The sequence below is a fragment of the Nesoenas mayeri genome, assembly GCF_963082525.1.
Source record: "Nesoenas mayeri genome assembly, chromosome: Z".
NCBI classification, from domain to species: domain Eukaryota; kingdom Metazoa; phylum Chordata; class Aves; order Columbiformes; family Columbidae; genus Nesoenas; species Nesoenas mayeri.
The window spans coordinates 45,456,777-45,483,946 of NC_137542.1; the positions used below are offsets into that span (position 1 = coordinate 45,456,777).

General features: G+C 39.1%; 1 protein-coding gene across 2 annotated transcripts in view; it reads left to right on the top strand.

The window, feature by feature from the left end:
- The first annotated feature begins 12,668 nt into the window (after nucleotides 1-12,668).
- The window catches only part of HSD17B4 (hydroxysteroid 17-beta dehydrogenase 4), a 63,284-nt gene continuing 48,782 nt past the window's right edge, over nucleotides 12,669-27,170 (top strand). The window contains exons 1-9 of one of the 2 annotated variants that reach the window (XM_080362237.1): nucleotides 12,669-12,915; nucleotides 15,953-16,006; nucleotides 20,140-20,247; nucleotides 20,776-20,835; nucleotides 21,839-21,860; nucleotides 21,971-22,017; nucleotides 22,795-22,879; nucleotides 24,564-24,751; nucleotides 26,654-26,745. In XM_080362237.1, coding sequence (XP_080218363.1) covers nucleotides 12,858-12,915; nucleotides 15,953-16,006; nucleotides 20,140-20,247; nucleotides 20,776-20,835; nucleotides 21,839-21,860; nucleotides 21,971-22,017; nucleotides 22,795-22,879; nucleotides 24,564-24,751; nucleotides 26,654-26,745 — 714 coding nt within the window. In that variant the 5' untranslated portion in view covers nucleotides 12,669-12,857. Of the gene's footprint in view, nucleotides 12,916-15,952; nucleotides 16,007-20,139; nucleotides 20,248-20,775; nucleotides 20,836-21,838; nucleotides 21,861-21,970; nucleotides 22,018-22,794; nucleotides 22,880-24,563; nucleotides 24,752-26,653; nucleotides 26,746-27,170 lie in introns of those variants that run through there. The other variant, XM_080362238.1, reaches the window with a different exon arrangement.

The window sequence follows — 27,170 nt, forward strand, 5'->3', positions numbered from 1 at the left end:
TTTTGCTGTTTATTTAATTGCCAATGTTTTTGCTGTTTGCTGTGTCCTTTTGTTTTAATGAGTAAACCAAAGAGTATTTGCACTCCGAACTTTTCGTGCCTTTTTTTTTCTCTTGTTGCAGTTTAAATTATGAAGAAAAAACTTGGCCTGTACCAGCAACAAAAGCATTGCAGCCTCTGACTTATGGCTTCAGTATTATTTGTGATTTTTTTAATAGAGAAAATTAACTTTTATTAATGTTTTTTTGGTCAGTAGGCTCTGAATATTCCCAGAAAGGTGCCGGAGGAATGTCTTCAAAATGTGAACTTATTGTATATAATTCACTGGTGTCCAGCAGAGAGAAAAGATCAATGTAGTACCAGGCTGGAACACCTAGGAAGTGATATAAGGATAGTACATCAGAATTTTCCAGGAAATTGGTTATTAGGTTAAGATCATTTAAGATCCCTTCCCACATTTTACTTAAACAGTAAATACATTGTACTTCTGTCCATCAGAAATCATGCATAGGAACCCAGTATCACGAGGAAACCCCCATAAATGGTAAAGGGCATAGTTTCTGTTGTGTTTGCTCCACTTATTTCTTTCCTTTTCCCACCTAGAAAGAGAAAGCTGTTTGTTTTCTTTCCCAGTTTTTCTCTCTGAAGTGAGAATAAAAAGGAGCTTGACTTATGTAATTGGAAACAGTTTTCATAACAAACCCTGTTTCTAAGTAATGTTCTGATTCTCCGAAGTAGCATAGTTTATAATGAATGGTAACAGTTACTGAAAGGAGGACGGGACAGTACCTTGTCTAGAACCAGGTGTATGCTGTGTGAACCATGAAAGGTTTTCTTCAGCCATGACACGGAGTATTTTGACTGCTCAAATTCGAATTTCCTCTGGGAGAAAAATTGCTTAAAATGGTCTTCGCACATTGTTAGCAAACACCTACTTACATATATTTGAGTCATGTTGTAGCATTTTCATGTTATATATTTTCAGTAACACAGTAACTTCTTAGTTGAATTGTCTGGCCATTTAGGTTTTAGAAGAAGATAAAATTGCTCATGGAGATATGCACAAAAACCTGTCAACTAGGAGAAGTTGTATTTAGCTCACAATAGAGTTACATTCTTCTGAGATGCCATAACAATAGTTATTCTTTGGCATTCATTTTCAATTACAAAGAAGTGAATTCTGTAATTATGAAAGTAAAAAATTGCGCTGGATTTCCAAAGACCTACCTTTATAAATAACACAACATAGCACTCAAGCTCTATACTTTTGCAGTTAATTTATTTTTCCTGCAGCATACATAAGTAGTGGCTTTAATTATCAAAATTCAGAAATAAATTGATAGTATCAGCCCTCTAGCAGAAACTTGACATAGTCAAGAGTTTAATAAAGGTGACAGTACTACTGTTTAATTATGAGTAGGATAGTGCCATTATTCTGTGCTGTAAAACTGATGCAACACTGTGTTTTAACAGCATAAAAATTATTAATACCTTGAAATCCATTCATCATGGATTAATTTCACATTAGGCTTTTATTCTCAGAACCTTAGGCTTTTATTCTCAGTACCATAGGCTTTTCTTATTTGTATCATTGTTTTAGTGTTTTGTTAATATGCAGTACCTAATGCCATCAAAACATATGTTGGTGAAGCTGTGAAAGTTAAAACTAATGTAATAGCCTTCAAGGGGTGTTGGAAAAAGTGGTAAGTCAGACCTTGGATACCTTTTCCAAGACACATCCAACAACTGTGATCTCAGCCATACAAGAAAACAAGATGTAGGGAGGTTATCATGGCCGTTTTGTGTGTGCCTCCTTAAAAGGGACTCACTAGAACTTTTGGCTACCCTTTAATTATGTTTGTATGTATTTGCATATATGCATAGACAAACAAAAAGAAACAGTTGGGTAAGTTACAAGCCTTATTCTTGTCCTTAAGCCCTCTTGAGATTTATGTCCATTTAGAAGCTACAGAGATTATCACGAATCTGGAAGTTTTCAGCAACTGGTGTGGTTTGGTTTTTTTTTTTGTCCTTAAGAAAATACTAAATCATATCTCTTCTAAAAAAAGATTCAACCCCACCCATAAAGCAAATTCCTGTAAAATAAATCAGTGAGGAGATTGCCAATTGCTTTCTCACATCTCTCCCTAAAAAGATTGTATTGTCCCAAGGAAGAGGCGAACAGATTTTGATGGCAGTTGGCTTCAGTTGCTTTCTATTGTACCTGTAACAGCTATAATGTGGCTATTTAAAGATAAACTGGAATTCTGCATGTAACTCTTTGAGAAAACAAAATGTGCTTATTTTCCTGGTCTAGCAGAGAGGAACCCACACTACTTCTAAGTCCATCGTTGTCAAAGATGACAGTGTCATGAAGACGATGGGTAAGCTGCGCATTTATGTGAGCTATACATTTATACGACGAGTGTTCATCTGGTGACCTGCTACCAGAGCTTCCCTTTGGCCCTACATGCTTTTCCTGCCCTTCCCAGTACCAGACCAACTCTTCAGACAGGTCTATTCCTTCTCCACTGTCATATTACATTGTGGATGCCTCTAAGGAGGAAACGGAATAAAAAAGCAGAGCATAGTACCAGTTTCCTGGGGTTTTTTTGCAATGTAATTTGAAATCTGAAAGAACAATCTACATCTTGACTTAGTTGTGAAAACTGTTTTGGTTATAATCTATACCCTCATCAGTATAGTAAGCATTTAGCTGTGCTTTGAGATTTCTGAGCCTTTAAAAAAGTAGTGGTTTGCGTGCATTACACAGAGTATACTTTAGCATGAACATGAAATGCAGATTCCTGTTTGTATAACCATTTGTAGAGAAACCTTTTTGTTACAACTGTTTTTCATTGAGATTTGGGCAGGTCAGCCAACATTCATGCTTAAGTGGCAAACATCTGTGCTCTGGATAAAACAACTGTCAAAAGATATTACAGTTGTCCAGAAAAGTTCTGTAATATCTGATTTTTACATTTTGCACATAAATTGAACTTACTTTGGGAGAGGAAGGTTTCCTATCCATCTTATAAAACAAAACCAAAAAACCTACCCAAAACTACACTGTGGATACTACTCAGAAAGTTTAGATTAAGCAATGTAATTGTTCTTTTCAATTTGTTAAAAAAACAAATAAAAAAACCTTCCATTTGTTCTTACAGAGAAATAAGTTCTAAGAAACTAATCTGTGCTAAATTACGAATCTATTTGTGCTGATGTTTGCATGCTGCAGCTGAAATTACATTGCAACTTGGGCATTCATATATCTAGTATTAAATATTTTAAGTTAGCATGTGATGTATTTTCCCTCTATGAAAAAAAAAGGAGTAATATCTCCTTACAGGCTATGTCTGAGAGCTTTCACTGTTACAATAATACTTGGTCTTTATCACAACTCAAGATTTCTGAATATTTAAATCACAAATTGGTGAAGTGACCTCTCTTTTCTTAGTACTCAGTTTTAATATTTAGAGTTCTGTTTTCCATTGTTAAAGCTGCCATTCCTGAATCAATACCCACTTTTTCGTGTGAGCTTGGGAAGTACAGGAACTGATGTATGTCTTCTAACAATCTATAAATTTCTATTTGGAATCACACCACCAGTTTCTGGAGGAACATCCCTTACGGCATTTCTTTCTATTAGGGAGCAAATTGAAAAGAGGCAGCTCATAGCTGTGGGTTGTCCCATAATTACACAGTATCAAGCAAAGAAGCAGACTATAACTATTAAGAATAATGGAATTAAGGAAGTATGTTACTTGCCCAGCTTTCCCAAGCAACCAAAACCTGTTTGCTATTTGTTGTTCTCCCCTGTGGGAAAGTCTTGGTGTGGTAGGTGGAGGACAAAGGTGGAGCTTCCTATAGTTACTGTGATTTAGATATAAATTAGTGTTACCACTGCATGTAAGACCTTCCACTGTCTACTCTAAAAATTTTAACACTGCGTTTTAAAATCATACTTTGCATTGGCTTCATGACAAGTTAATTCCTATTTCAGTTTGTGTTAAATATTTGGGGTTTAAATGTGTTTTTATTATGCATATAAATATGAGTTGAAACAAAATAGGAGTCAGCCTTGTGCATCATATAATTCTTCCTAGATACCTTGTCTTGTGTGCTATAAAGAAACTTCTTGGTGGATATAATTCTGAAAGTTTTGGTAAATGGATGTTGTTCCAGAGAAAATTGTTCTCCACTTCCTGCTGGCACTTTTTCAGAGTATCAGAGTATCACCCCACTGGTCTGTAAATATGGCAACCTAAAGCACTTCATTTGTGACATATTTGTGGGACATTCTGAGTTATGTTTTTCAGAACTCACTTAGTGTTGGTTGTTCTTGCCAAGCCACAGCTAATAGTGGATGAAAAATAGTTGGATTTAAGTTGTGTGAGATTATTATTTTTTTTTTTTTTTTTAATTCAGAGAGTATGATAGTGTAGATGGAATAAATCAGCCCAAGCAGCTCCCACATTACATCAACAACCCTTATTTTCTCATGTGGTAATGGCAATGCACCAGTTCTACTCGATTATGGAACAGTGTTGAATTTTTTTTTTTTTTTGCTTCCTCAAGCAGAATTTAGTCTCCTTTCATGTAAGGAATCTATTTCAGTAGCTGGGCTTGACTTGGGTCCTGAGAAACCCCCTGGCTGTTGATAGACTACTGTTAATTAAAGGTTCCTGTGACATGAAGGGACAGCCTTTCCTGATTCCAGAAGCTCTTAGCTGATACTTTCAGTTTACTTCACTGATTTGACTTGAGATACTGTGGATTTCGCTTTGCTTGTTTGGGTTTTGGTTTCATTTTGTGAAAATCCAAGACCTACAACTGTGTATCATGTACTAGGCTTGCTAAGAGATTCGGAAATAAACCAGACTGAAGCAGTGTGCTGAGCCAAAGGGAGAATAAATGCTTTGGTCCTGAGACATGACATGAGATCAGCTGTTAATTTCAACAAAGCTGGTTCTGTATCTCAAGAATCTTGATAATTCAGCAACACAAAAATGATCTCATCCTTGGAGCAAAGGTGAGTCTCTGTGCCGAACTGCAAAGCTATCTCAGGTACCAGCCGCCTAACTTGATTTCAATGGTATGGGCACTCCCAAAGATATATTTGCTGTGCCATCATATGAGAAACTATTATGGAAAAGTGGAAAGGAAAGCTCAGCACTTTTCTGGGAGAAAGCGCTATGGTCAGACAAAGATCTCATTAAGTTTGCTTTGCCATCTTCACTGTGATAAGGTCTACTACCTACCATAAGCATAGGCATTTGGCTTTGGCTAAGTAAGACAATACATTTAAACTTACAGTTCCAGTATCCTATGACATGGCAATCTACAGTTTACCCCAAAGCTAGAACTGGGGAACTCAGACTTCCCACCTCATTCCTGATTAGCAAAGCAAACACTGATGAAGAGTACAGGCTCCTACAGGAAAAAGGATTTATGTTACTTAGTTGACTGGCTGTTCTCTATCTATCCATCTTGCTTCTCAGTTAGTGGTCTATTCCATATTTCATGTATTCTTGAGTAAAATTGCTCTTTACTGCAGATTGGACAAGAATCATCACCAGAGAATATAGTCAATCTGAGCCTGTGGTGTTTGGCTTTCATCTGCATTTTTAGGGTGCTGGAGTGGGTATTTCTGACAGACAGCTGGAAGTCATGTTCAGAATGAACATTTGTGTCCTGTTGTGCACAGAGAAAGCTCCTGTAAAACTGGGAGGAAGAACTCTAGAATGTAATTGGTGGCAGGTTGAGAGAAGAGGCCATTTTAGGAGGCTAAATACCACCATTAACTAAAGCTCAATATGGCCATTAACTCAGGAAGCAACTGCACTGAATCAGTTTTTTCAGGAGGTATTTCAAGTCTTCCATCTATTCAGTAAAGATGCAGCTCATCTGTAGAATCTATGTATGCATAACTTGTTAGTAGTGCCAATATGCATCTGATTTCCACAGAATGCGACATATCGTCATTTGCCAGTCTTTTACCTGTTAGTGTAGTCCACATGGTTTTTATTCTCCTTTTTTTGCCTTCAAGGAGACCAACTTAATGGATTTTTCACAAAGAATCATTTAGGATGAAATGGAGTGGTTGTGTTACGGGAGCAATGCCACAACCTTTTGCTGGCACCTCCCTAACTTCTCTCCACAGGATATATTTTCAAAGCTGTACATGTGCACCTAGTTTCTTCTTGATGCTTGATTAGTTCTGCTAACGTGTTGTTACATACCAGCTCAGCAGTCTACCAAGCCCTGACTGAGCCAGGACTTCAGTGTCCCTTAAACCGTGAGTCTCTGATGGAATCAAAGGGAGAGCTTCCACAGCACTCTGCTTGTGCCCCCAGCATGGATTTTCCACTTAACTGAGTGGTATGTGCAACAATGCCAAAATTAATGTTTCTTGCCAAAACAGGGACGTGGAACCTGCTGTGATGTGGGTTGTTGACAAGAGCTACAAAAATGTTTTCATTTACATTTGCAGTTGGCTCCTAAGAACCTATCCACTGTTAACTACACAGTAGGTTGCTCCTCAGCATCACATCAGGAAAGCTGCTTTTCAAGGTCTGAGGGTGACAAACTGTGCATTTAATGGCAAGAAAAAACCCACCCACTAACTGCTGTAGGCTAGAAGAAAAATGAAAGAACACAAAAGGATGCAAGTCAGAATTGAAAAAAACAACTGTTTGCTGTTCTTACAGAAGAAAATAATGAATAGAAACACTTTATACTAGCTATGAAGAATTCTTCAGTGGGGGTTTCTACCATGTAAGATTGTACACCTGATCGAAATAAATAGTTTTCCTTAAGAACTTCTACCGAGAGAGTAATTAGTAGGGTGATCTGGGCTATACAGTTTGTTTGTATGAGGTGAACATTTGTGACCAGCTCAGGCCTGAGACCTCCTAGTGACCTCTCTGGACTGGCAGCCAGAGGGTGGCTGGAGAGTGACAGGAAATGGAGATGATGACCTGGCTGCAAGTGAGGCGGCCTCTTTGGTCACAGCAGAAAACACTTATCTTTAAAACTCAGGGGAAATCTGGAGCACTAAGGCTCTGGGGACATAACACCTGTTGTAGGCCACGCTTTTGTAGTGCTCAGTGAAGGGTGCCACAGCTTTGAACACCGATTCAATATCCAGTTGCTGGTCATGGCAAGAAACATCTGGTTGCCTCCTTCACTCATGTTTGTGGAGAAATCTTTATTCTCAGTGAATAGTTCTCCCTCTACCAATCTCCATGAACAAAACCATTTAGAAAGCAAAAGAAGCACTTGAAAATGAACCTTATGATCCAAACAGATGTTTAATCAATATTAAAACATATGGAGAAAAAACAAGTCTATAAATTCTTTTATTCCCCCTGAATAAGTTCAAGAATAAGTTCAGGAGTGCTCACCATCTACACCGCCAAACAGTAGAAAACATTTTCAATGGGATTAAAACTGCTACAGTATCCACAACACATAACAACCCAAGTTTATAAAAGACAAAAAGCCTAAAACCCCCTATTATCTAATATGTTATTCGAAATAATGACTTTAGAACACACACCGAATTTGTTTCAGTGCACATGAAAATTCACTGTTTATAAAAGAATTGACCCACTCTAGGCATTGAAGTGTAACAGAAAAAACAAACAAACAAAATCATACTCAGTATTAAAGGGTACTGCTTGGGGTTTTGGGCACTTTTTTTCTGGTATAAAAAGGCTGCTATGTCAGTAAAAGAGTTAATGATAAATATGTGCTTGTTCATACTGGTCCCTAAGAGACAAAGTAGATTTGGTCTTCTGTTTTGACTCACTTATTTTCTTACCAGTTTCAACCACTTTAAACTCTGTCTGGCTGAGTTTGGATATCCTGCTATTAATCTCCCTCTATGGCTCACTCATTCAAAACTCAGTTTGACACCCGCTGATGATTTGTGGCTTGACACCTACTCCATTCAAGCTTCTACCTAACATCACCCCACTCTGGTTAACAGTGTTAGTGTTCTGCCCTCATACCTTTTATCACACTAATGCAATATTTTCTGATAGCTGTATGACTGTCAGAACAAATAACTTCTGACTGCTAAGGGGACCCATCAAACCCCCTTTCTATTCTGAGTGGTTCTTTGTATTTAGGAACTTTCTAATACAGACAGGTTTCACTTTAAAAACATAAAATGTAAAAGTGACTTACCTTCAGTCAAGTGCACTTTCTGTTGTGTTTTCCAGAAAAAAAAAATCTCTTGAGGAAACTCAAATTTATTTGTTGCTTTTCAGTGTGAGTTCTTTGCCAGTTCTAATCCCAGTCTACACAACAAAATGAGTAAGCTATAGAAGATCCTGACTTGTTGACAAGGCCTGTTTGTTAGCTACCTAAAGAACAAATTATGCTATAGAAGTATCTTAGGTTCTAATATTACTTGGGGCATGTAACCACTAGCTTCCAGGCAAATTAATAAGTAGAGTCCTTTCCTTGAATAGTCCATCATCTAAAAGAAACAGAACATGAAAGACTATGCAACCTGAAAGGCTAGAGCTTAAATGGCCTGTTCAAGATCATGTAAGAGGCCAGAACCAGCACTGAAAATGAAAGAAGTTCTCCTGGGATTCATTTATAGCCATGCACACAGAACTATACTGCTTTAGACAGATATGATTATATATGGCATTATGCAAATAAATTTGGTGGTGTAAGGATGACCACATTAGCTCATATGAGTATTTCCAGTCTGAACTGGATGTTTCCAGAAGTGTATGTGCACTTAACTAAGTTAGGTACTTGCACTGTTAGCACTTCCCTACCCTAAAAAATTACAACCCAAACTTACTGAAGAGTGTAGAAACAAGCCTCTAACCCCCCTAATAAATGCATGGGAGCAAATAAGGGTCCTTAATGCTCAGCAGATATCACGCTGGCTACACACTGCATCAGCACAAGGCTCTCTTCTGTGCACTGTATAGGTACACCATGTGTCATGGTCATCTTACAGAGCCAAGCCAGATGGCGCTTGCAGCAGCCAGCACTATTCTTGTCCTGGAGACTTCCCTCTTCTGCCTGTTGAGAGCCCAGTCCCAAAGTGTGGCAACAATAAACAAAATACTGAGTGTTGAGGCTGAAACAAAGCCCATGGACAGTTCTGAGCTCAATCTGTTAACTTTCTCAGTAAGATTGCAAATAGACTCATATCTCTGCCCTCCTGGAAAGCGGCTTCCTCCTGCTCCCAGGTGCAGACAAGTCACAATCGGTGATGTTCTCTTTGCAGTACTCACTCAACTGCACCAGGCCTCTCACTGCTGGGAAATTGGCTATTGTGTTGAGCTGTTCAAATGAAATATGGAAACTTTGGAAGTGTAATTAGTTGTGAGGGTATTTTCTGCTCCGTAGTGCACTTTCAGAATAACACACATCCAGTGTGAGGGGTTTTTTCTGCACACATTCAACAATATTTCCCATACTTAAAACTCGTTATACTTTGTAGACTATTTATCTGTCCAGTGTTCTTTTACCTGTCTCCAGAACAACTTTTTGTAGTTTCCAGTGCATACAGATAACACGATGCAGATATATTGCCAGAAGAATGCTACCATGCCAGTGAATCTGTTGGCTAACTAAAACCAGTGTATATTAAAAGCAGTGTCCCTTTGACTCCATCTGTGCATAAGTCTTTTTTAGGTTCATCATATAATAATTACATTACTTTTGGTGTGGTATCTGTAAATGTAGGTATTTCAGTCAGTTTTACGGTAGCACAATTCTCCCTCTAGTGTCCAAACTGTAAATTGCAATTATAGTATTCAATGCAATTTCTCTGTTTAGACTGAACTACATGTAATGGAATTACTGACAATACATCTCTGTTCCTCATACTACTAAAGCAGTGAATGTTACAGATTCCTTGAGGTCAGAAATGCCAATTTCTTCGAGTTTGGAAGTCTTCAAATAGCTATCACTTGGTTAACTATCACCTCTCTTTACTGTACAAGGTAAAGCACTAACAGCCAAGGACATAATTTGCAGCAAACCAAATTTTTCTTTCTACTACCTGTACAGAGGGAGTATGTAGATGATTTCCTCAACAAAACAAGCTAGTCATCTGTTCTGAATTCTGAATTCTGTTCTGAATTCTGTTCTGAATTCTGGGCGCTCTTAATACCACCCTCTGTTCCCTGAGCACCTCCTAGATTTAAGACAGACAATCCAAAGAAGCAGGGAGTTCACAGCTCCCAGAGGCTCAGGCTTATGGTGCTCTTAGTCAGTCCTGAGAGTGAGCAAGCAGGAAGGAATAGCTCCATGAGATCCTTTTGCACAGTTCAGATAAAGTCTGCCATCACTTGAACCGAGTGGTTAATACTGGAAACTCCTAATCTACTGCTGAGATCTAGAGCAGTGGCCCTATGAAACTCTAATACAATTGCACTCTGAATGACACCATCTCACACTACACCATGCCTGCAATGAAATAACAGGGATGTTCATTCCTACATAACCCACCAGCTGGTTCCACAAAATATAATCATCTCTACTACTATTTCCTCCTCACGCTGTTCCCTGGTTCACTGTGGAGTCACTCTCACAGGTTGCAATTCTTCATGAACTGCTCCAGTGTGGGTCCTCTCCACGGGGTACTGACCTCCAGGAACAGACTGCTCCAGTGTGGGTCCCCCATGAGGTCGTAGCTCCTGCCAGAAAACCTGCTCCACTGTGGATCTCCATGGGCTGCAGAGGGACAGCTGGCCTCACCACAGTCTGCATCATGGGCTGCAGGGTATCTCTGCTCTGGTTCCTGGAGCATCTTCTGGTCATCCTCCTTCACTGACCTGGGTGTCTGCTGTTTTTGTTACAGTTTTTTCACTCTTGCACACGAGATACACACCATGTTTTGTACACTTTCCTAAATACATTCATGCAGAGGCACCGTTTCAGCTGCTGGGCTCAGCTGCGTCCTGCAGTGGGTCAGGAAGGGCTGAGTGGAATGGCTGTGTCTCACATGGGGCAGCCTCAGCCTCTCTTCACAGGGGTGTCCTGCAGCCCCCTGCCAGCATCTGGACATGGACACCCACTACAGCTTTACAGACAGGCAGAGGTAAAATATGAAGTGGAAGGAAAGGTGGTATATTTCACATCAGTTGTTTGATCTAATGAACTCCCATGACCACTGAAGCAACAGCTGAAAGCAGTGATTTGGAAATAGTAAATAAAAATGTGGTGGATGCACTCAGCCAAACAGCAGCAGTTTGGTCCAGGTTCCAGAGGAGGTAAAGGACTGAGCTGCGGCCACACCAAGAGCTGCTTTTTGGAAACCCACAAGGAAGTAGAATGGCAACCAAACACCAATAAGTTGTGGGCGTAGGGAGCCTCGTGCAGACCTTTCCCACTGTATGCAATTTGACTACGAGTCAACCACTTTATTCTATAAATATGACAGCCTGGGTGAGCCCACTTTGAGCTCTCTCTGCTAAATACGCTGACTGTATGGCAATGGTTTTATTACTCACAGGTCAGTGGATGAACCCAGTTTAAGTTTTATGTCAATCATTTAGCTTATGTAAAAGCATACTAAACATAATGAATCATCTAGAAGTATAAAGTGGTGTGATTTTTAATATATTCTCTGCTTCATGTTACTTAGTAAGCTGGATTTCCCAAAATCTTAAGCTGTAAAGTTATGCCTATCTGCAAGCTACACTGAACACCTGCAAGATAAGGTTCAGTTTGCACTTTGCTGGGAAGAACAGAATTGACTGGGGAATAATTATTTAATAATTGTTTAATTAATTAATAATTATTTAATATTTGTTATCAACTTCAGTGCTAACAAGAAGACATTACAGACATCTGCAAAATGGGGCCTGTTTTGCACTTCACTGAGAAGAAAAAGATTTATTCAGACAAAACAGCACCAGCAAGGCTGTGGACCATAAACAATATCTACAGCTAAACAAAACAAAGGCACATATGCGATTAGTGAAAAAGATCCAAGGAGAAGCAAGAAGACCCCAAAACAAAGTATTGCTATTGGACTGAATCACAGCATTAAAGGTCTGTAAATATATAGAAATCTATGGTTTTCTCTGCTTATCTGGACCCCTGTGCAGCTACCCAGCTCGAGCCAGCCCTCCTACTATTCTACTCCATTAATTATTTTTTCCTTTTAGTTCTGTGAATTCTGTTGCCTGTAAGTTTGCTCTCTGGTTATCAGGACTCGCCTGAAAGTTTGCTTCTGGAGTTCTGGAATACAGACTTGGGAGTGAATGGTTGTCAGGAGAGAAGACTCCTGAAACTTAGCTCTGTGAACAGGTCCTGGAGGAAAGGTCAGCAGCATTCGGCTTGGCTGATTTCCCCCATGCAGGGAATAACAGGGTGAACCTGCCACCAAACTCTTTTAAGTCACACTTTTATTTGAGAAATCTTAACATTGTTCTGCAGTAAACAGAACCCTCACCACATAATGATTAACTTTAAATAGAGGCACGATGTCCACATTCAGGCAACCTGATCTTGAAATCCACCCTGCCCTGCTGCGGCTTCTGTTGGCACCTGTGGAGATGTGCCTGCCGCACAGCAGGACTGACAAGCTCGCTTGTTCAAATCCTTGTTATTTCACAAGCAGCTCACCGTGCCTGTAAAGGTACAGAAACACAATGGGGAGGCGGGGCTGAAGCCCAAAAACAGCCGCCTCCCCCCCGCCCCGCGGCGCCTTCCTCCCGCCAGCTCAGCGCCGCGGGCACCAGCATTGCGGGCGGGACTACATTTCCCACAGGGCGGTGGGCTCAGGGCCGCGCATGCGCGGCGTGCCACCCCCGCCCCTTCCTGCCAGCGGGGGCGGTCGCGCAGTCGGGCGCAGGGCAGCGGAGTGCTATGGCGGGGGAGCTGAGGTTTGACGGGCGGGTGGTGCTGGTGACCGGCGCCGGAGGAGGTGAGCAGCCCCGTCCCGGGTGCGGTGTGGCGGAGATTTACTTTTGCGCAGGAGGCGGCTGCGCCCGTGGCGGGGCTTCCCGCGGGAGGCCGGGCGAGGCGGGCACTTGGCAGCCAACGCGGCCCTGACAGGTGCCCCAATGCCCTCCGGTGGCAGGCGAGGACACCCGTGAGGGCTTATTTCGTTAAAAACTTTTTTTTTTCCTTTTTTTTTTTTTTCTTTTTTCTTTTCTCCCGCAGCACAGAGAGGTGTTGCGGCGGGTAGCGGGGTCAGCACGCCGGCGGAGGCCAGGCCCGGGGCGGCGCTGTGAGGTGCCGGCTCCGCGCATCAGGGCCACCGCGACAGCGCGGAGGTTGCGCAGGGGTTGTTGCTGTGTTTCTTGCAGGGCTGTGTAGCCACTGCAGTTTGATTTGAGCCCGGGTGCCCCTGAAAGTTAGCACGTTAGTACAGCCTCCAGGTGCGTGCTTACTTTGCTTTAACACAGCGGAAGGGTCACACCACTTCAAACCAGACAGTAATGCATGTCCTGCACCGTGTACTGTTTTGTTGTACTAATTCCTTCCAGTTTTGCCTTGGACCTAGCAACGGACGCTTGTAACCTGTGTGGTCTGGCACAGTCTTGCTCCAGCCGTGGCTGGAGAAAGCAGCCCCTGGCCCGCTGCTGCCTTCCCTGACCCCCTTCTGGGAGGCAGCCTGAAGTCACAGGGGAGAGGGCAGCAGGGAGGTGGACGGGTGGGGAGAAATTCTTCAGCAAAAGGGTTGGCCTGTGCTCTTGCTGGGCCACGGGCCTGGCCTCCCCAGGGGAGGTGGTTCTGCAGTGGAATGCTTGGTTGTGCCAGGAAATGTTTTTGTATTTCTTGTTGTGATGTGGGATTGATTGTTTGTTGTGGGGTGTTGGTGTTTGCTTTTTTTTTTTTCCTTTGGCCAGGGTGGTGGGGCTACTTCTTTTGTTTGTTTTTTTTTTTTTGTCTTCTTCCTCTGAATGCATGCATTGACCTTTGCCTACTTTGGTACTTCTAGCAAAGATGTGAGCTGTGAGTGTGGACAAGAGAGAGGCAAAGTTTGTTGTGGTGAGCTAATAAAGCACGTTGTTCTGCCATCTTCTAAGATGCTACCTCTCCACAGTAAAGTTTTGCTCTTTTTTTGTGGAGCTGCATGTAGTCAGAGGAGACATTTTGGGGGCCTAGATTATGTAATGTCTTGCAGAGAGGGGCCAAGAATGTGGGATTTTGTAGAAAGCACTGAACAGTCCACTCATATCAGCTGAAGACAACAAACCTGAGAGTAACTGAGGCCAGATCTTTGTATGGTGCTTTTCAGCTTTTACCAGACCTACATTTATGTGCTTCTCTCTATATAACAAATCTCCCTGAACACAATAAAGACACTTTAGCAATAACATAACTCCTAAAAAGCACTGCATGGACAAGAGTACAGTGTCCTTTGTACTTCTGGAATTAGGCTGCTTGAAAATGGTTTGTTAACAATGAACACTGTAATTGGATGTGTTCTTTCATGATTTTTTTATAAGTGGTTGATTAAATTTAAGCCAAAATAAAGGGAAGCCCTGTTAACTTCAGAGTAATTCTTGTTTTTCTTTTATTTAGTTTACAGCACTGTAGTTAGACTTTACTGCTAATAGCATTGTTTGTCAGCTTTGATTTTTTAATTGGATCAGAGCTGAGAATTTATCTGAAACATCTGAATCCCTAATTTGTTTTAAAGTGAGACCTGTTCTCACATACACAGGCATCTAAAAATACACCAGTTTCTTTATCAGGTTGGGCAAATCCTTTATGAAGTATTATTCCTGCCTGTCATGCAGTACTTTCATTGTTTATGCAATTCAAGCTAATTCTGTTTGTTTGTTTGTTTATTTATTTATTTATTTTAAGATTAGTTTTGATTCTTAAACATTTAGTCTTTGCTTGTCACTTGAGAATACCAGCACATACAACATGGCCTGGTGTTTGTGCACTTCTCAGTTATGTGGCTTCTCAAAACAAAACACAGAAAGTTTTCTTGGACTCTGGTTATGTCAGACTGTGGATGTAAATGCACCTTGCATGTGATACCCCTGCAGACGCTCATAGGAGTCTTAAGGAAAATTCTGATTTGTTGGTGTGAGATTAGTGAGTTTAATAATAGTCTAAACAGTTCTGATTTTTTTTTTTCACTTTTGATTTTGAGAGCTAGGTTTGAATGTTTTGGTGAGAGGCAAAGAGATACTGTTTCACTCTGAGAATTTTTTTCCAACTTCAATTATCTTTTGATGGTTCAAATCTCAGTTTCTTTTGGAATGGAAAAATAAGATTGTGGTAATTGATTTCAATAACTTTTGATGGGTACAGTGGATAGTATCTCTGCAAATCATCTATTATAACAAATAATTATTGTATAGCACACCTAGAATCCAAGCTAGAGTACAGGTGCTGTAGTCTAGCATTTGTATGTGAGGCAAAAGTGACAGTCTTGTTATGATAGGTAAACTATGAGTGCATCTGGTTAGCTGTGATATTAAGTGGTTCTTTTACATGCAAATAATAGGAGGGATTTTGTCAGTACATCTTCAGTTACAGTTAAATCTTGTTCAGTTTCTTCTTTAAATCTTAAAAACTGACTTTAACCGGGGAAGTATCTTATTCACTTAGAATGTAATTAATTAACTTGAAAGACATCAAGACATTAAACTTTTTGCCTTGCAAATGTGTTTTTCTATCACAAGCACAAACTCAGCAGCAGACAGCTTTCTGTGATGGTTCTGTTGAGTGCAATACCGAAGAGTAAGTGTAGGGATATTATTTTTTCCCTCGTGACTGGAGGCTTGTCTACAATTTATGTTTACTTTTATGTTTTGAACTTATAGGGAATTTTTAACTGCTGGGGGAAATAGAGTTTTACTTTGAAACTTAGAGGTGTTTCCGTTGATTTGGTGCATTTTTTTTTCATGGAATTCATTTTTGTTTAGCTTTTTCTCTGAATTGTGATCCAGGAGATAAATTGACTCTTTTTTTTCACTTTTATTTTTTTTAACTAGGTTTGGGCAGAGCATATGCTCTGGCTTTTGCGGAAAGAGGAGCTTCAGTAGTTGGTAAGTTTAATGTTAACTAACTTAATCTAGACAATAACCTTTGCTTTTTCATGTGGTTCCCGTTCAACAGTCCATGCCCTTTTTGACAGTAACCTTTGTTATTTAATGGTTTTCTGTCTTATCTTTTGCTATTTAAATTTTGCTTCTAAGCTTTATTTTCTTATGAAGCAAGTTGCCACCTTTGTCCAAAGCCTTATCTTTGCTGAAAAGCCAGTTTCAATCAGATTGTTTCATGGACTTGACTTTGATCCACGCACACCAGTCTTTACTGTGAGTTGTGGCCAGAGAGGTTGTTGCATCAGGTGAATACTGTTCAGAAACTTCTAATATGACTGTTTCAAAATGTGAATATGTATCTTCTAGTACCATCTACCAGGAAACTAATTATTGGAATGTAACATGGTAGAAGTAGTGCTCAGAAAACACAGAATGTGCTGAACATGCATTACTGCTTTCTGCAGCACATCACACAGAAGAGCCATCTGATTTCAATGACAGTGCCAAATAGCTCTTAGTAAAGGATTTGTGGTAGTTTTGTAATCATTTGGTTGAACCTTCTTCAGGAAATATGTAGTTGTGCAAAATGCTGTATCATAAGCGGATTCCGAAGGTTAAGTTGTATTCTTGGGCACTCTCTGGCAGTTGTTGTCACATTTGTCCTCCTCTGAATTAATTTCTACAAACTGATGAGTTCGAGGTTAAAGGTTAAAACAGATTATGGACAATAACTTGCTCACTGATTTATTTTTTAATAGCTTTTTTTTTCTATAAAAATCCCAATCTTAGTCTGCAAAATTTAATTAAAATTGTTTGGCTTTACTTTATTGACTACGTGTGAGATGTCTGTGTGTAGACAACTTAAAAAAAAAAACTAGTGTTTTTTTCTGGTAGTTGCCAACTTTGATATTTATCTTAGTTACTAGGAACATTAATACTTCATCTCAAGTTCTTATTTAACAAAAGTTGTGTTACTAAAGCAGCCCAAATTGTATTGATTCTGTGTAGCTAGTGATGTTCTGACTTTCCAGAACAATCTGAAAGAAAATATATTACATTGCCTGATCATGGCTAATACTCCTTTAACTCAGGGCTGTATTACACAATAGCTAAATCAATAAGTTTAGAATTACCTGTCCGTAAGGAAAACTTCTTGTTTTCTTTAGGTAACTGCACCTCACTTCGCCACTTCCTATAGCAGTGCTTTGCATTTACCTCTATATGCTTGTATTTATTTTCCTTACTCTTATTCTCTTATGATTCTGACTTCAAAGAATTGAGAACTTACTTGTGTAAAGATTTGAATTTTTTTAAACTAAAGCAGATATGAGACTCATATCTTGTTTACTTAAAACAATTTCTCCCCCCCCCTTTTTTTTTTTAAGTTATGGAAATGAAGGCATATTGTGTAATAACAGTGATCCAATGTTCTACTTGGAGGAATACCAGTGAGTCCCAGCATAGGAGCTTTTTCTGTCCACACCCTCATCTCAATGTACAGCCTTCTAGTGAGTTGAGTTGCTGTCAGTGTGGTTAGACTGACCAGTTTGACCTAAGTGGAAATCTCCCTTGTCACCTGAAGGCTGCCTGCTGCCACCTTTTTGTCACACTTCATCTCTTGTGTGCTTCACATCAGGAAAAGTTAAAAGCAGGAGGAAGGGAATGGATTGTTTTTGTCTTGCAGCCTGTATTATGTCCAGACCTTACTGTTTCTTCCTTTTTAGCCTACCTGAGGGGGGCTCTTCTGTGTTGCTGTTTCAGTTTAGATTAGAGTCATACTTTTGAAGCATCTCTCCTGATTTGTATCTATTTGCATTTTTGTTTGCATTGTGGGATGGTATTGAAGTGCATGAGTGGAATTCCTTTGAAAACCAAACTGGAAGATGCAATTTACCAGTGCGCCTAAATTGTTCCAAATGAGTGCTTCATTTGTGGTACCAAACTAAAGCAAGAAATGAGCTTGTTTATATAAACAAACAAACAAATAAAACCTACTGTAGTTGTCATGTTGTCAGCACCATTTCATTCTACATATTTGCTTCTGCTGCTCTGCACTTCTGCTTATGATGCGTTCATAGTCTTTGAGAAATTCTTCCCTATGGTTCAGACTGTAACTGTAGCCTGTTGCAACTGCTACAGATTTTTTCAGGCTCTTTTCTATTGGGCATATTGAAAGTTTTCAACTGGAAATTATATGGTGTAAAGCTTGAGGTTAAAATAATTTTGCTTATCAGTTTTTGCTTGTTTGTTTTTAACTATCACACTTTTGGAGTTATTTTATAATTTCCAAAGCCTAGGGTAACTCTGTTCTTTCTTGTGTACTCATTCTTGCTTCAACCATGTTAGTGCCTGCTCTCAGCCTAAGGTGCTTTGCTGCCTCTGGAAATTTTCCCAAATGCTTAATTAAGCTTTTGTCAGCAAATTACTGTTGAAGTGAAGGATAAACATATATAAGCATGTCTTCGGCAAAGAGTTGTAATGTCTATACAAAAACATTCAGTTAATCTTGTTAAAATGTTTACCACAAAATAGTCCACTCTTCTTTTCTAGGACAGACTAGAAATCCTAGTACTGTTCCTGACTTGTTTTCTTTTAATGTCATGTTAAAGACCTTTGATGTTGCAGACTGAGCAGTCTGCCCTTGTTACTTGTTCTAATGCTTCACTGCACTTGGCAGTTTTCCCTAATGCCTCACCTGAATTGTTCTAGCTGCATGTTTGAACTTTTAGATATTGATCTATTTAACCTGGAGATTTTGTTTCTTCTGTTTTTTGCATCAGTGTGTTAATGTACTTGAGCATATTGTAATGTTCTGTTGTAATTTTTCCTGCTTTAGGCTAGGCAGTTTTGGGGTCTGATTTGATTTGTTATTGGCTTTTCTTTGTCTATTATTTACATGGCTCACTTTATCTAGGCTTTGGCATTTTCATTTACTCATTTGAATTTTCTGCACTGTTCCCCCATTTCTCTTGAAGTGCTGCACACAAAGTTGAATAGAGGATTCCAGATGAGACTTTCTTGATCTGAGTAATAGAGAATGGTGTTGTCAAGTGTTCTGCAAGCTATGTTCCTCTTTACATGGAGAGTTAAAAAAAAAGGGAGGGGGGAGGGGGAGCACAATATGTGTTTATTTCCTTATGTGGTGATACAGCATACTGTTCAGCATACTGTTTAGCATCAAGACCAGCAAGAATATCTTGAGTATTTTGTGGATTTCTCTATGGCTGGCTTCTGGGACTTTATGAAAGTTAGAAGACACAAAGCTGGAGTTCAACTTAGCAGAAGACTGTTTAGCAAATACCAATATTGCATGTAAATCTACAGTAAATTCGTATTTTCTTACAATTTCATTTTGCACCCATTTAAACATCTTACAGTTTTTTAAGATTCTTTATCCAAATGTAATGTGTGTATGCTTTTTTTTTTTGGGGGGGGGGGGGGGGGCGGGTTGGGATGTTCTTGTGATGAATTTTATGAAACTGTGAGACATGCAAATACAGCAATGCAGCAAACTGTGGTGATGACACACTGGAGCTACCATTAATGATGCATGTCCCAGTATAGAAAGCAGCTTGAAAACAAAGCAGCTCTGTCAGGTTGGCCTCTTATCCTGCAGGAGCAGGATCTGAAGCTCCAGAGCAACTCTTCTCCCACTGTTGAGACCACTTCCTCTGTTCCATGGTTAAGGTTACTAGTAAGATTTTAGCTACTCTGTTAAACAGGAACAAAGTATTTCCAGTCTTCTTTAGTGTTCATGCAGTAGCTATATAGCAGTTTAACAACAGACTAGAATCAGTCACCTGTGACTGCTATGTAATCTTGTTCTTAATCTCTGAACTACAGTAACATGGTTAGAGAGGTAGCCTGGGAAGGGCAAGCAAATTGAATGCATAGTGGACAGAGAAAAAAAGGTTGTTTCCTATGTTGTTTTAAAAATTGATGCTTTATGTTATGCTACTCTTTGAAAAAATAATAATGTGACCTACTGTTCTCTAATTATCTGAGATACTCAGCAGGAGTCAGATGCAGCAGGTTTTATTAATACTCCTTACAACTTCCAGTGTGATAATGAGAAAAGGAGAGACCATGAAGTCTGAGTGTTAACAATGAAAAATCCATTTCTTTTTGATGCACAGTGAATGATCTTGGAGGCGATTTCAAGGGATATGGCAAGAGCTCCTCAGCTGCTGACAAAGTGGTCGATGAAATCAGAGCAAAAGGAGGGAAAGCAGTACCCAATTATGGTATGTTCCTTTTCCAGACTAGTTTAATGCTTTATCTGTAGGAATAGTGGACCCGTGGAATGAGAAGTTGACAATGCTTAATAAAGGACTACTGCCAGCTTGCCGCTCCCATATAAATTGAATAGGTGGAATATAATGTGGAATATGGAGGCAGAGATGCTGAAAACAAGTACATAAAATATTTTTAATTAATACTTATATAGTAATGTGCTTTTCTTTCATATGCTTTCCTAATATCGAGATACAGAGAAACTGTCCATCTACAGTTGTCAGAGACAAAATGGGAATGGATGATTCTTACTTGTTTTGCTTCTTGTTTTTCTTGCACTGGCAAACATTATGCGATTTAGACTTACTGTGTGGGTTTTGCTTTAGACCACATGCAACTAGTGGCTGAATCTGAATTTATTTTGTATTGGGATTGTATGCAATTAATTTTTGTTATCTCCATTAAATTTGCATTCAATATCCTGGAAGTGCAGTGTATCCAGTTCATTTTAATTCAAATTTTGTACTTTTTTCTTATAGATTCAGTGGAAGATGGCGAAAAACTTGTGAAGACAGCACTTGAGGCTTTTGGGAGGATAGGTACAGTTGCTTAATTGTTGTACCTTTGTTACAAGTCCAGAGCCATTAAAAACAGAGCAATCAACAACACATATATGAAGCACACTGTGGCAACAGTGGAACTTACCAACCCTTCATGCATTTAGTCAGTGAAACCTAAATCATGGGCTTTCCAGAAGTCTGAATGGGCAACTTTTCTGCCTTTTTGGTACCTTTTAGTATAAATTTAAGGCTCAGTATTCTTGTTTTCCTGCCCTTCAGAATTTTGGTACTTCAGTAATGATTGACAATTTCTGTCTCAAAGTGCAGAGTTCATAAAGGTTTATAACTAGCTGCATAAAAGTAGGATAAATAATGTTGCTGAAGAGTCAGAGATGCTCTGTCATGTTTTGGAAGCTCTTTTGCCTATGTGAGGATCAAAATGCTTTAACACAAATCAAATAAAAAAGCTTGAGGTATTCTATCTAACCAATAATGTTCCTTTTTGCTATATGATTGCCGCTGTTGGTTGTGAAGTTTATGTGATTTTTAACTCAGGGTTAAATGGCTAGAAGTACATATGATCAAAGCCCACAGGAGTAAAATGTTTCACAACAAAATTGTTGATTCAGGTTGCTTCAGTGCCTCTATGACTGCGGTTCATTTGGTCTTACTGCAACAAAGTTAGTGGCATAATTGAGAGCACTCTGGAATTCAAACCAAACTGCGAAACTGTGCAGGATGGCTGCATCCTGCAGGTGTTGTGTTCCCAGGTAGCCAGTGCTTCTCAGCTGTATGTCTCTGCCAGGCTTTTTGCTTTTCATTGGCAGGCTGAGACTTGCCTGTACCAAAGTCTTTGGTCTTGTCTTAATTATTGTCCAATGATAGAGTTCCACTATTCAAGACAAGGTGCTATAATATAGTAACATGGTGTATGTGTGCAGTGTTCTGATTGTCCATATATACTTTTAGAAATGGGAGAAAAATAGGAACAAACTTGTATTTTATCAGTGTATTCACTTAGTTTATTTTCTGTTTTTTGCAGATATTGTTATAAACAATGCTGGGTGAGTACACCTGAAGGTTTTTTCATGTTTGATTGGGGGCTGTCACTTTGTGTAAACAACTGTTCATCTTTTTTTTGTTTCTTTTGTTTTGTTCTGATGACACATTTTAGGATCCTAAGAGACCGTTCATTTGTTCGGATAAGTGATGAAGATTGGGGTGAGTAGATAAACTTTAAAATGTACTTTCTGTGTGAAAGATGAAAGGTACATCCCTTCCATTGGTACAGAGAAGAAGAGGTGAGGAAGGCTGTCTATGCCTAATCAAAGAATTACCTTTTGCCCTGAAAGCTTAGTGGTGAGCTGCTTGTGTTCAGCTGCCTTGGGTTCAGCTTGCAAGCCAGATCTGTGCTGCAATGCATGGTAGGTGTATGTAGTTCCAGAGGAGAAGGAAGCCTCTAGCTGCAACTCCTCCTTGCTGAGTGGAATACAAAAAAAGAGGTGTATGAAACACACACAGTAGTTTTTGTCAGCAGAACATGTTCCTAGTGCCAGTACTGCCTGGCTGAATGCTAAGCAGGATAAAAGAAGACGCAGAACTAACAACAGAGGAAAGAAAGCTGATGTGCCAAGGGACAGAAGAACAGGGGCAACCTTCAGTGAGATGGTAGGTGGTGATAGGTCAGTTGAGCAGACTTCTGCAAAGAAGATCTGGCTTCTGTAGTCCTTGTTTGATTGTGCTTAAGCACAGGAAGTTTGAATGCTTGTGAGTTCTATAGAGGAGAGCCTCATCCAAGAGGCAGAAAAAATGATCAGTGTATGTTCAGGCAGGCATTTAAAAATGAAAATAAAAAAGAAAATAAAATGCCCAACACTTTTTTAGTAACAGTTTGAGAGTGTGCAGTGAGTGAAGTTTTTGTCTTGAAGAAAAGATGTTGTATTTCAAGTTGGGAGATGAAATCCTGGAATTATTAAACTGCCATTAATTTGTTCCTAGATATAATTCATAAAATTCATTTGAGGGGGTCATTCCTGGTCACTCGAGCTGCATGGAATCATATGAAAAATCAGAAATTTGGCAGGTAAAAATTTATCTTTTTTAAATTATTTTTTTGTTGGTGCTTTTTTTTTCAGTAGGGTATAGCAGACTGATGCATGCCCTGACAGTAAAGTAGGAGTTTTGTGTCCTTTTCTTTAACTATCCCTGCAATGAGGGAAAAAAACCAAAACAAAACAGTCTAAATGTGTAAGCCATCATTGTTTCAGTTCTGTCCCACTCTGTGTCTCTCCAGCCAAATGTTTAAAGGATTTTTCCATGTCGATGCAAGTATCTGAGACAGGTGCTGTAGAGTTGCAGAAATACCATATCTTTTCATGAGGACTGTTCAGAAATGTTTGCTACATGTATGTTACTGCAAGTCCAAAGACTTATTCTCCTGCTCTTTCTAATTGAAAGGACAAGTACATGCAGTTCTGCTTGTGGGTCTTGTTTTTTTGTTTTGGTTGTTGATTTTGTTGGAGGTTTTTTGCATTTTTTGTTTGTTTGGTTTTGTTTTGTGTTTTTTTTTTTTAATATATTTTTACTATATTTATTTATTTATTTCCCACTTTGGACAAATGTACTTGTCTTAGAAGCCATCGGGGTGTTCTAATCTATTTTGCTATGTGTTACTGTTAACCTAAAGAGTGCAGTGAATTCAAACCTTTACATTTCTTGTCTTTTGTTGTTTTTTCCTTACCAAAACACTGACATGATTGTACTAATCTTAACAACCATACCCACATGTTGAAAGCTGTGTGAGCTGCTTTATCTTTCTGTGACCAAACCAACATTCATTCTCATCCAAGTAACTAAACTGTAAGGACAAGGGAAGAGATCAGCAGGCAGAATATATGGCTAAAGTCTAGGAGTTACATCCATTTAGGAAAATGCTTCCCTTGGCTCCTTTTCCATAATTGCTTAGGTAACAATGGTAGTGAGTGCTTCTGCAGTTTATGTATAGGTTTGTGCCATCTGCAAAATACCTGCTTTGTATTGGTTTTGCAGGTTTTTTCATCTTGATCATGTTGAGTTAGTACTTTTAACACATCTCTTTATTTAGATTAAAAGCTGTGGATTATTGTCTGTGAGTCAAATAATAACAAAAATGAAATAAATTTTGATCCCAGCTATGCAGTGTGTTTACAGTAGATTGGAACAGATCCTGGTAAGTCATCTTCTAAAAGTGAGGGTGTAGACCCTTTCCTTTTGAATTCCAGTTTATGAGAAGACACGCAGCACAATGTTTTCTTTCATCAAACCAGCTATGAACTGCAGTGGTTTTAGAACTTCTTGTGAGCAGTCATCTCACAGCAGTAATGTTAAGGGACAGCAAAGGGAAAGACTTTGATATCTTCTTCCTTTATGTCCCTAACACGCATTAGGATTCTTTGAAAGTGAGCTCTGTAAGAGTGCGTTTTCACATGTTACCAGATAGATATTAAGGTAAAGTAATTTTGAATAAAATAATTTTCTTCTGACCACTGAAGCCGTTAGTTATAAGAATAACGCTACTTAAAGTGCCATTAGAACATGCACACACTTTTCCCTATACTGTACACTGTTATTACAAAACGTCAGTTCTAGTTTTGTAGTATAAATCAAAAAGGCTCACAACTTTTGTTAGTTTTCTGCAACTATGACAATACTTCACGATTTGTCAGATGTTTTCTATCAGTCAAACACAAAAAAGGCATCTGTTTGTTTGTTTTTTTCTCTCCCCTAAGAATAATTATGACTTCCTCAGCTGCTGGAATATATGGAAACTTTGGTCAGGCAAACTACAGTGCTGCAAAACTTGGCCTTTTGGGTCTTTCAAACACAATTGCAATTGAAGGCCGGAAGTATAACATCCACTGCAACACAATTGCACCCACTGCTGGATCCAGGCTGACCCAGACTGTCATGCCACAAGGTGAATCTTTTAAGGTCCACATGTACTGATATTTTTTAGGGAACTTACTTGTCTCTTAGAAAATGCATATCCTTTACACTGCAAATGCTGCTCATTCGTTACTCCTGCTGTCTTTTTGTCTCTGAACTGTCAACTTACTTGTTTTGTTGTAAGAAATTCTGAAACAAGAATAAGAAGCAATTTTTGTAATTCACAGAAGCCGTTTTAAGTGGCAAAGCTCTTTGATTGTGGTCTCTTCCAAGATCTTCCTAGGGTAGTGGAAAAGCTTGTTTGTTTCATCAGATGTGTAGTCAAGTATGTGCATAAGGTGTTCACACTTGTTATAATACTATCTAATTGCAAAATACCATTTTTTTTGCACATCACACTATTTGTACTTCGTCCCATGATCAGTGGAAGATTATAATGAACTGAACTGCCTAATACATTGTACTTTTCTTTATTGCACAGTAATTAGTCTTGAAATTCTTTAACAGGTTTTGACAGAGCACTGCATTGGGAGGTCAGTATAAAGGGCAGTGTAGGAGACAGCTGTGTGTAAAGTGTAAATTTAGGATAAACAGAGTGACTAATTACTTTGGCAAATGACCAGATAAAGCAAAAAGAATTGGAAAAAAAAAAAGTCTGTGAAAGGAAAGCCTTATAGAATCAGCCTATTTAATTTCCCTCCTGCTCCTCTTTTCCCTAGTGATAACAGAATTCATAGCCAGGAGAATCATTACATTTTCAAACTGATATACAAGATATTGAAGAGTAATATATTTTATACAGTTATGCATGGATTGAATGAATGATTTTGTTTGATTAATGAGTTCTGTGTAAAGTACTGTGCCTTAGGTCTAAGTAGTCCAAGTGATCAGGAAGTCTAGCACCTCTATACGTTCTAGGTTCCAAGGATTTATTGCTCACAGGAGAGTAAAATGCATTAAGCTTGCACCTGTCAGTTCCTGAAGTGTAAAGTGGTGCTCAGTAGCTGAAATTTCCTGAAGATATTTACACAGAGTGATAAAACCACTCCCTGATTTTCTTTCTGAGTAATTTTAAAATGAATGAGGTCCTTTGGTCTCCCCGTGAGATAGTAAAAGTTCTGATCATTGATTTCTTAGCTCAACTCCGTCCGGTCCAGGTTTTCATATACTCTTAGAAGCTATGGACACCAGAACTTTAAAAACATTGTCATATGTCTTATCAAATTATTTTTTTTGTCCTAGTCATTACTTTCCTGTTCATCTTTAGGTGTCTGCAAGCAACTATGCTTTAGCATTGCCACAGTTGTCTATGTTCAGCTTGTCTCACTTAGTTTTGTTCTTGCTAGAACTCTAAATGCAGTTTACATCTTTTTGCCAGATGACAATGAAAATCCCAAAATACAATTGATATATAAATTTAGCAGGGCTGGTAATTCTCCATATCTCATTTGGAAACATAAGCATCTCCAAATGGGATGTTTCTAAAATATTCAGCAGCTGTAATTCTTTTCATACTGTCTTTTCTTTATAACTGACTAGCAAATTAAAAGGGAGATTGCTCAGGTACATCTCTGTCATGATTATGGCTAGCTGGCTCATCCTAGTTTCAGGCTACCTGTCAGGAGGAAATTTAGGAAGGTACCTGCCTTTGCAGTCTGCCTATTATGGTGTTGCCAGTATTTAGACAGTCTTTCATCTATCTGGCTGAGAACCAATGTCACTGGGTTTGGAGGCATACACATGTCTCATGAGTTGTCCGTATTTAATGAACCTTCAAATGTTTCATTTCATTTGTCCTTTCTTTTCATGCCAGAACACTGTTGGTTATATTCGCTTGGGCTCTGCTGGTCATCAGAAAGTGTTAGAATTAGAATGACTTGGTGAAATCTTACAGTATTTCTGTTTCATGATACCTCCCTCCAATTTGCTCTAGATCTGATTGATGCTTTCAAACCAGAGTATGTTGCTCCTCTAGTTGTTTGGCTTTGCCACGAGAGCTGTGCGGAGAACGGCAGTCTGTTTGAGGTAACTTTTTTATTTTCTCTGTCTTCCCCCTTCTTCCCTCCTTTTGCTTTTCCCTGAAATCAATCATTTGCTCTAGCCTGTCCAGCTTTAACCATTCAGTTTCAGCAAAAAGATTATGTGAGATACTACATACTCAGCACAGACAGAAGACATGTTGACCCTGTTGTGCTGTATCCATCAGGCAGTAACAACCTTGTCGTATTTTGGTGTGTCCTCAAAATACTACTGATCTGATTGTTACAATTCGTATTGTTGTACCCTTGTAAGTTTTAATAGGTACCAAAGCAACTACTTCAAAAGAAGCTTTTGTTTTCTAAGTCATTCAAATGACAAAAGCAGCTTGCAGGAAGGATTAATTACTTAGTTGTAGAATACATTATAGGTAGTGTCATCAAACTGCTGTCTTACAAATTGCATGGAAGCTG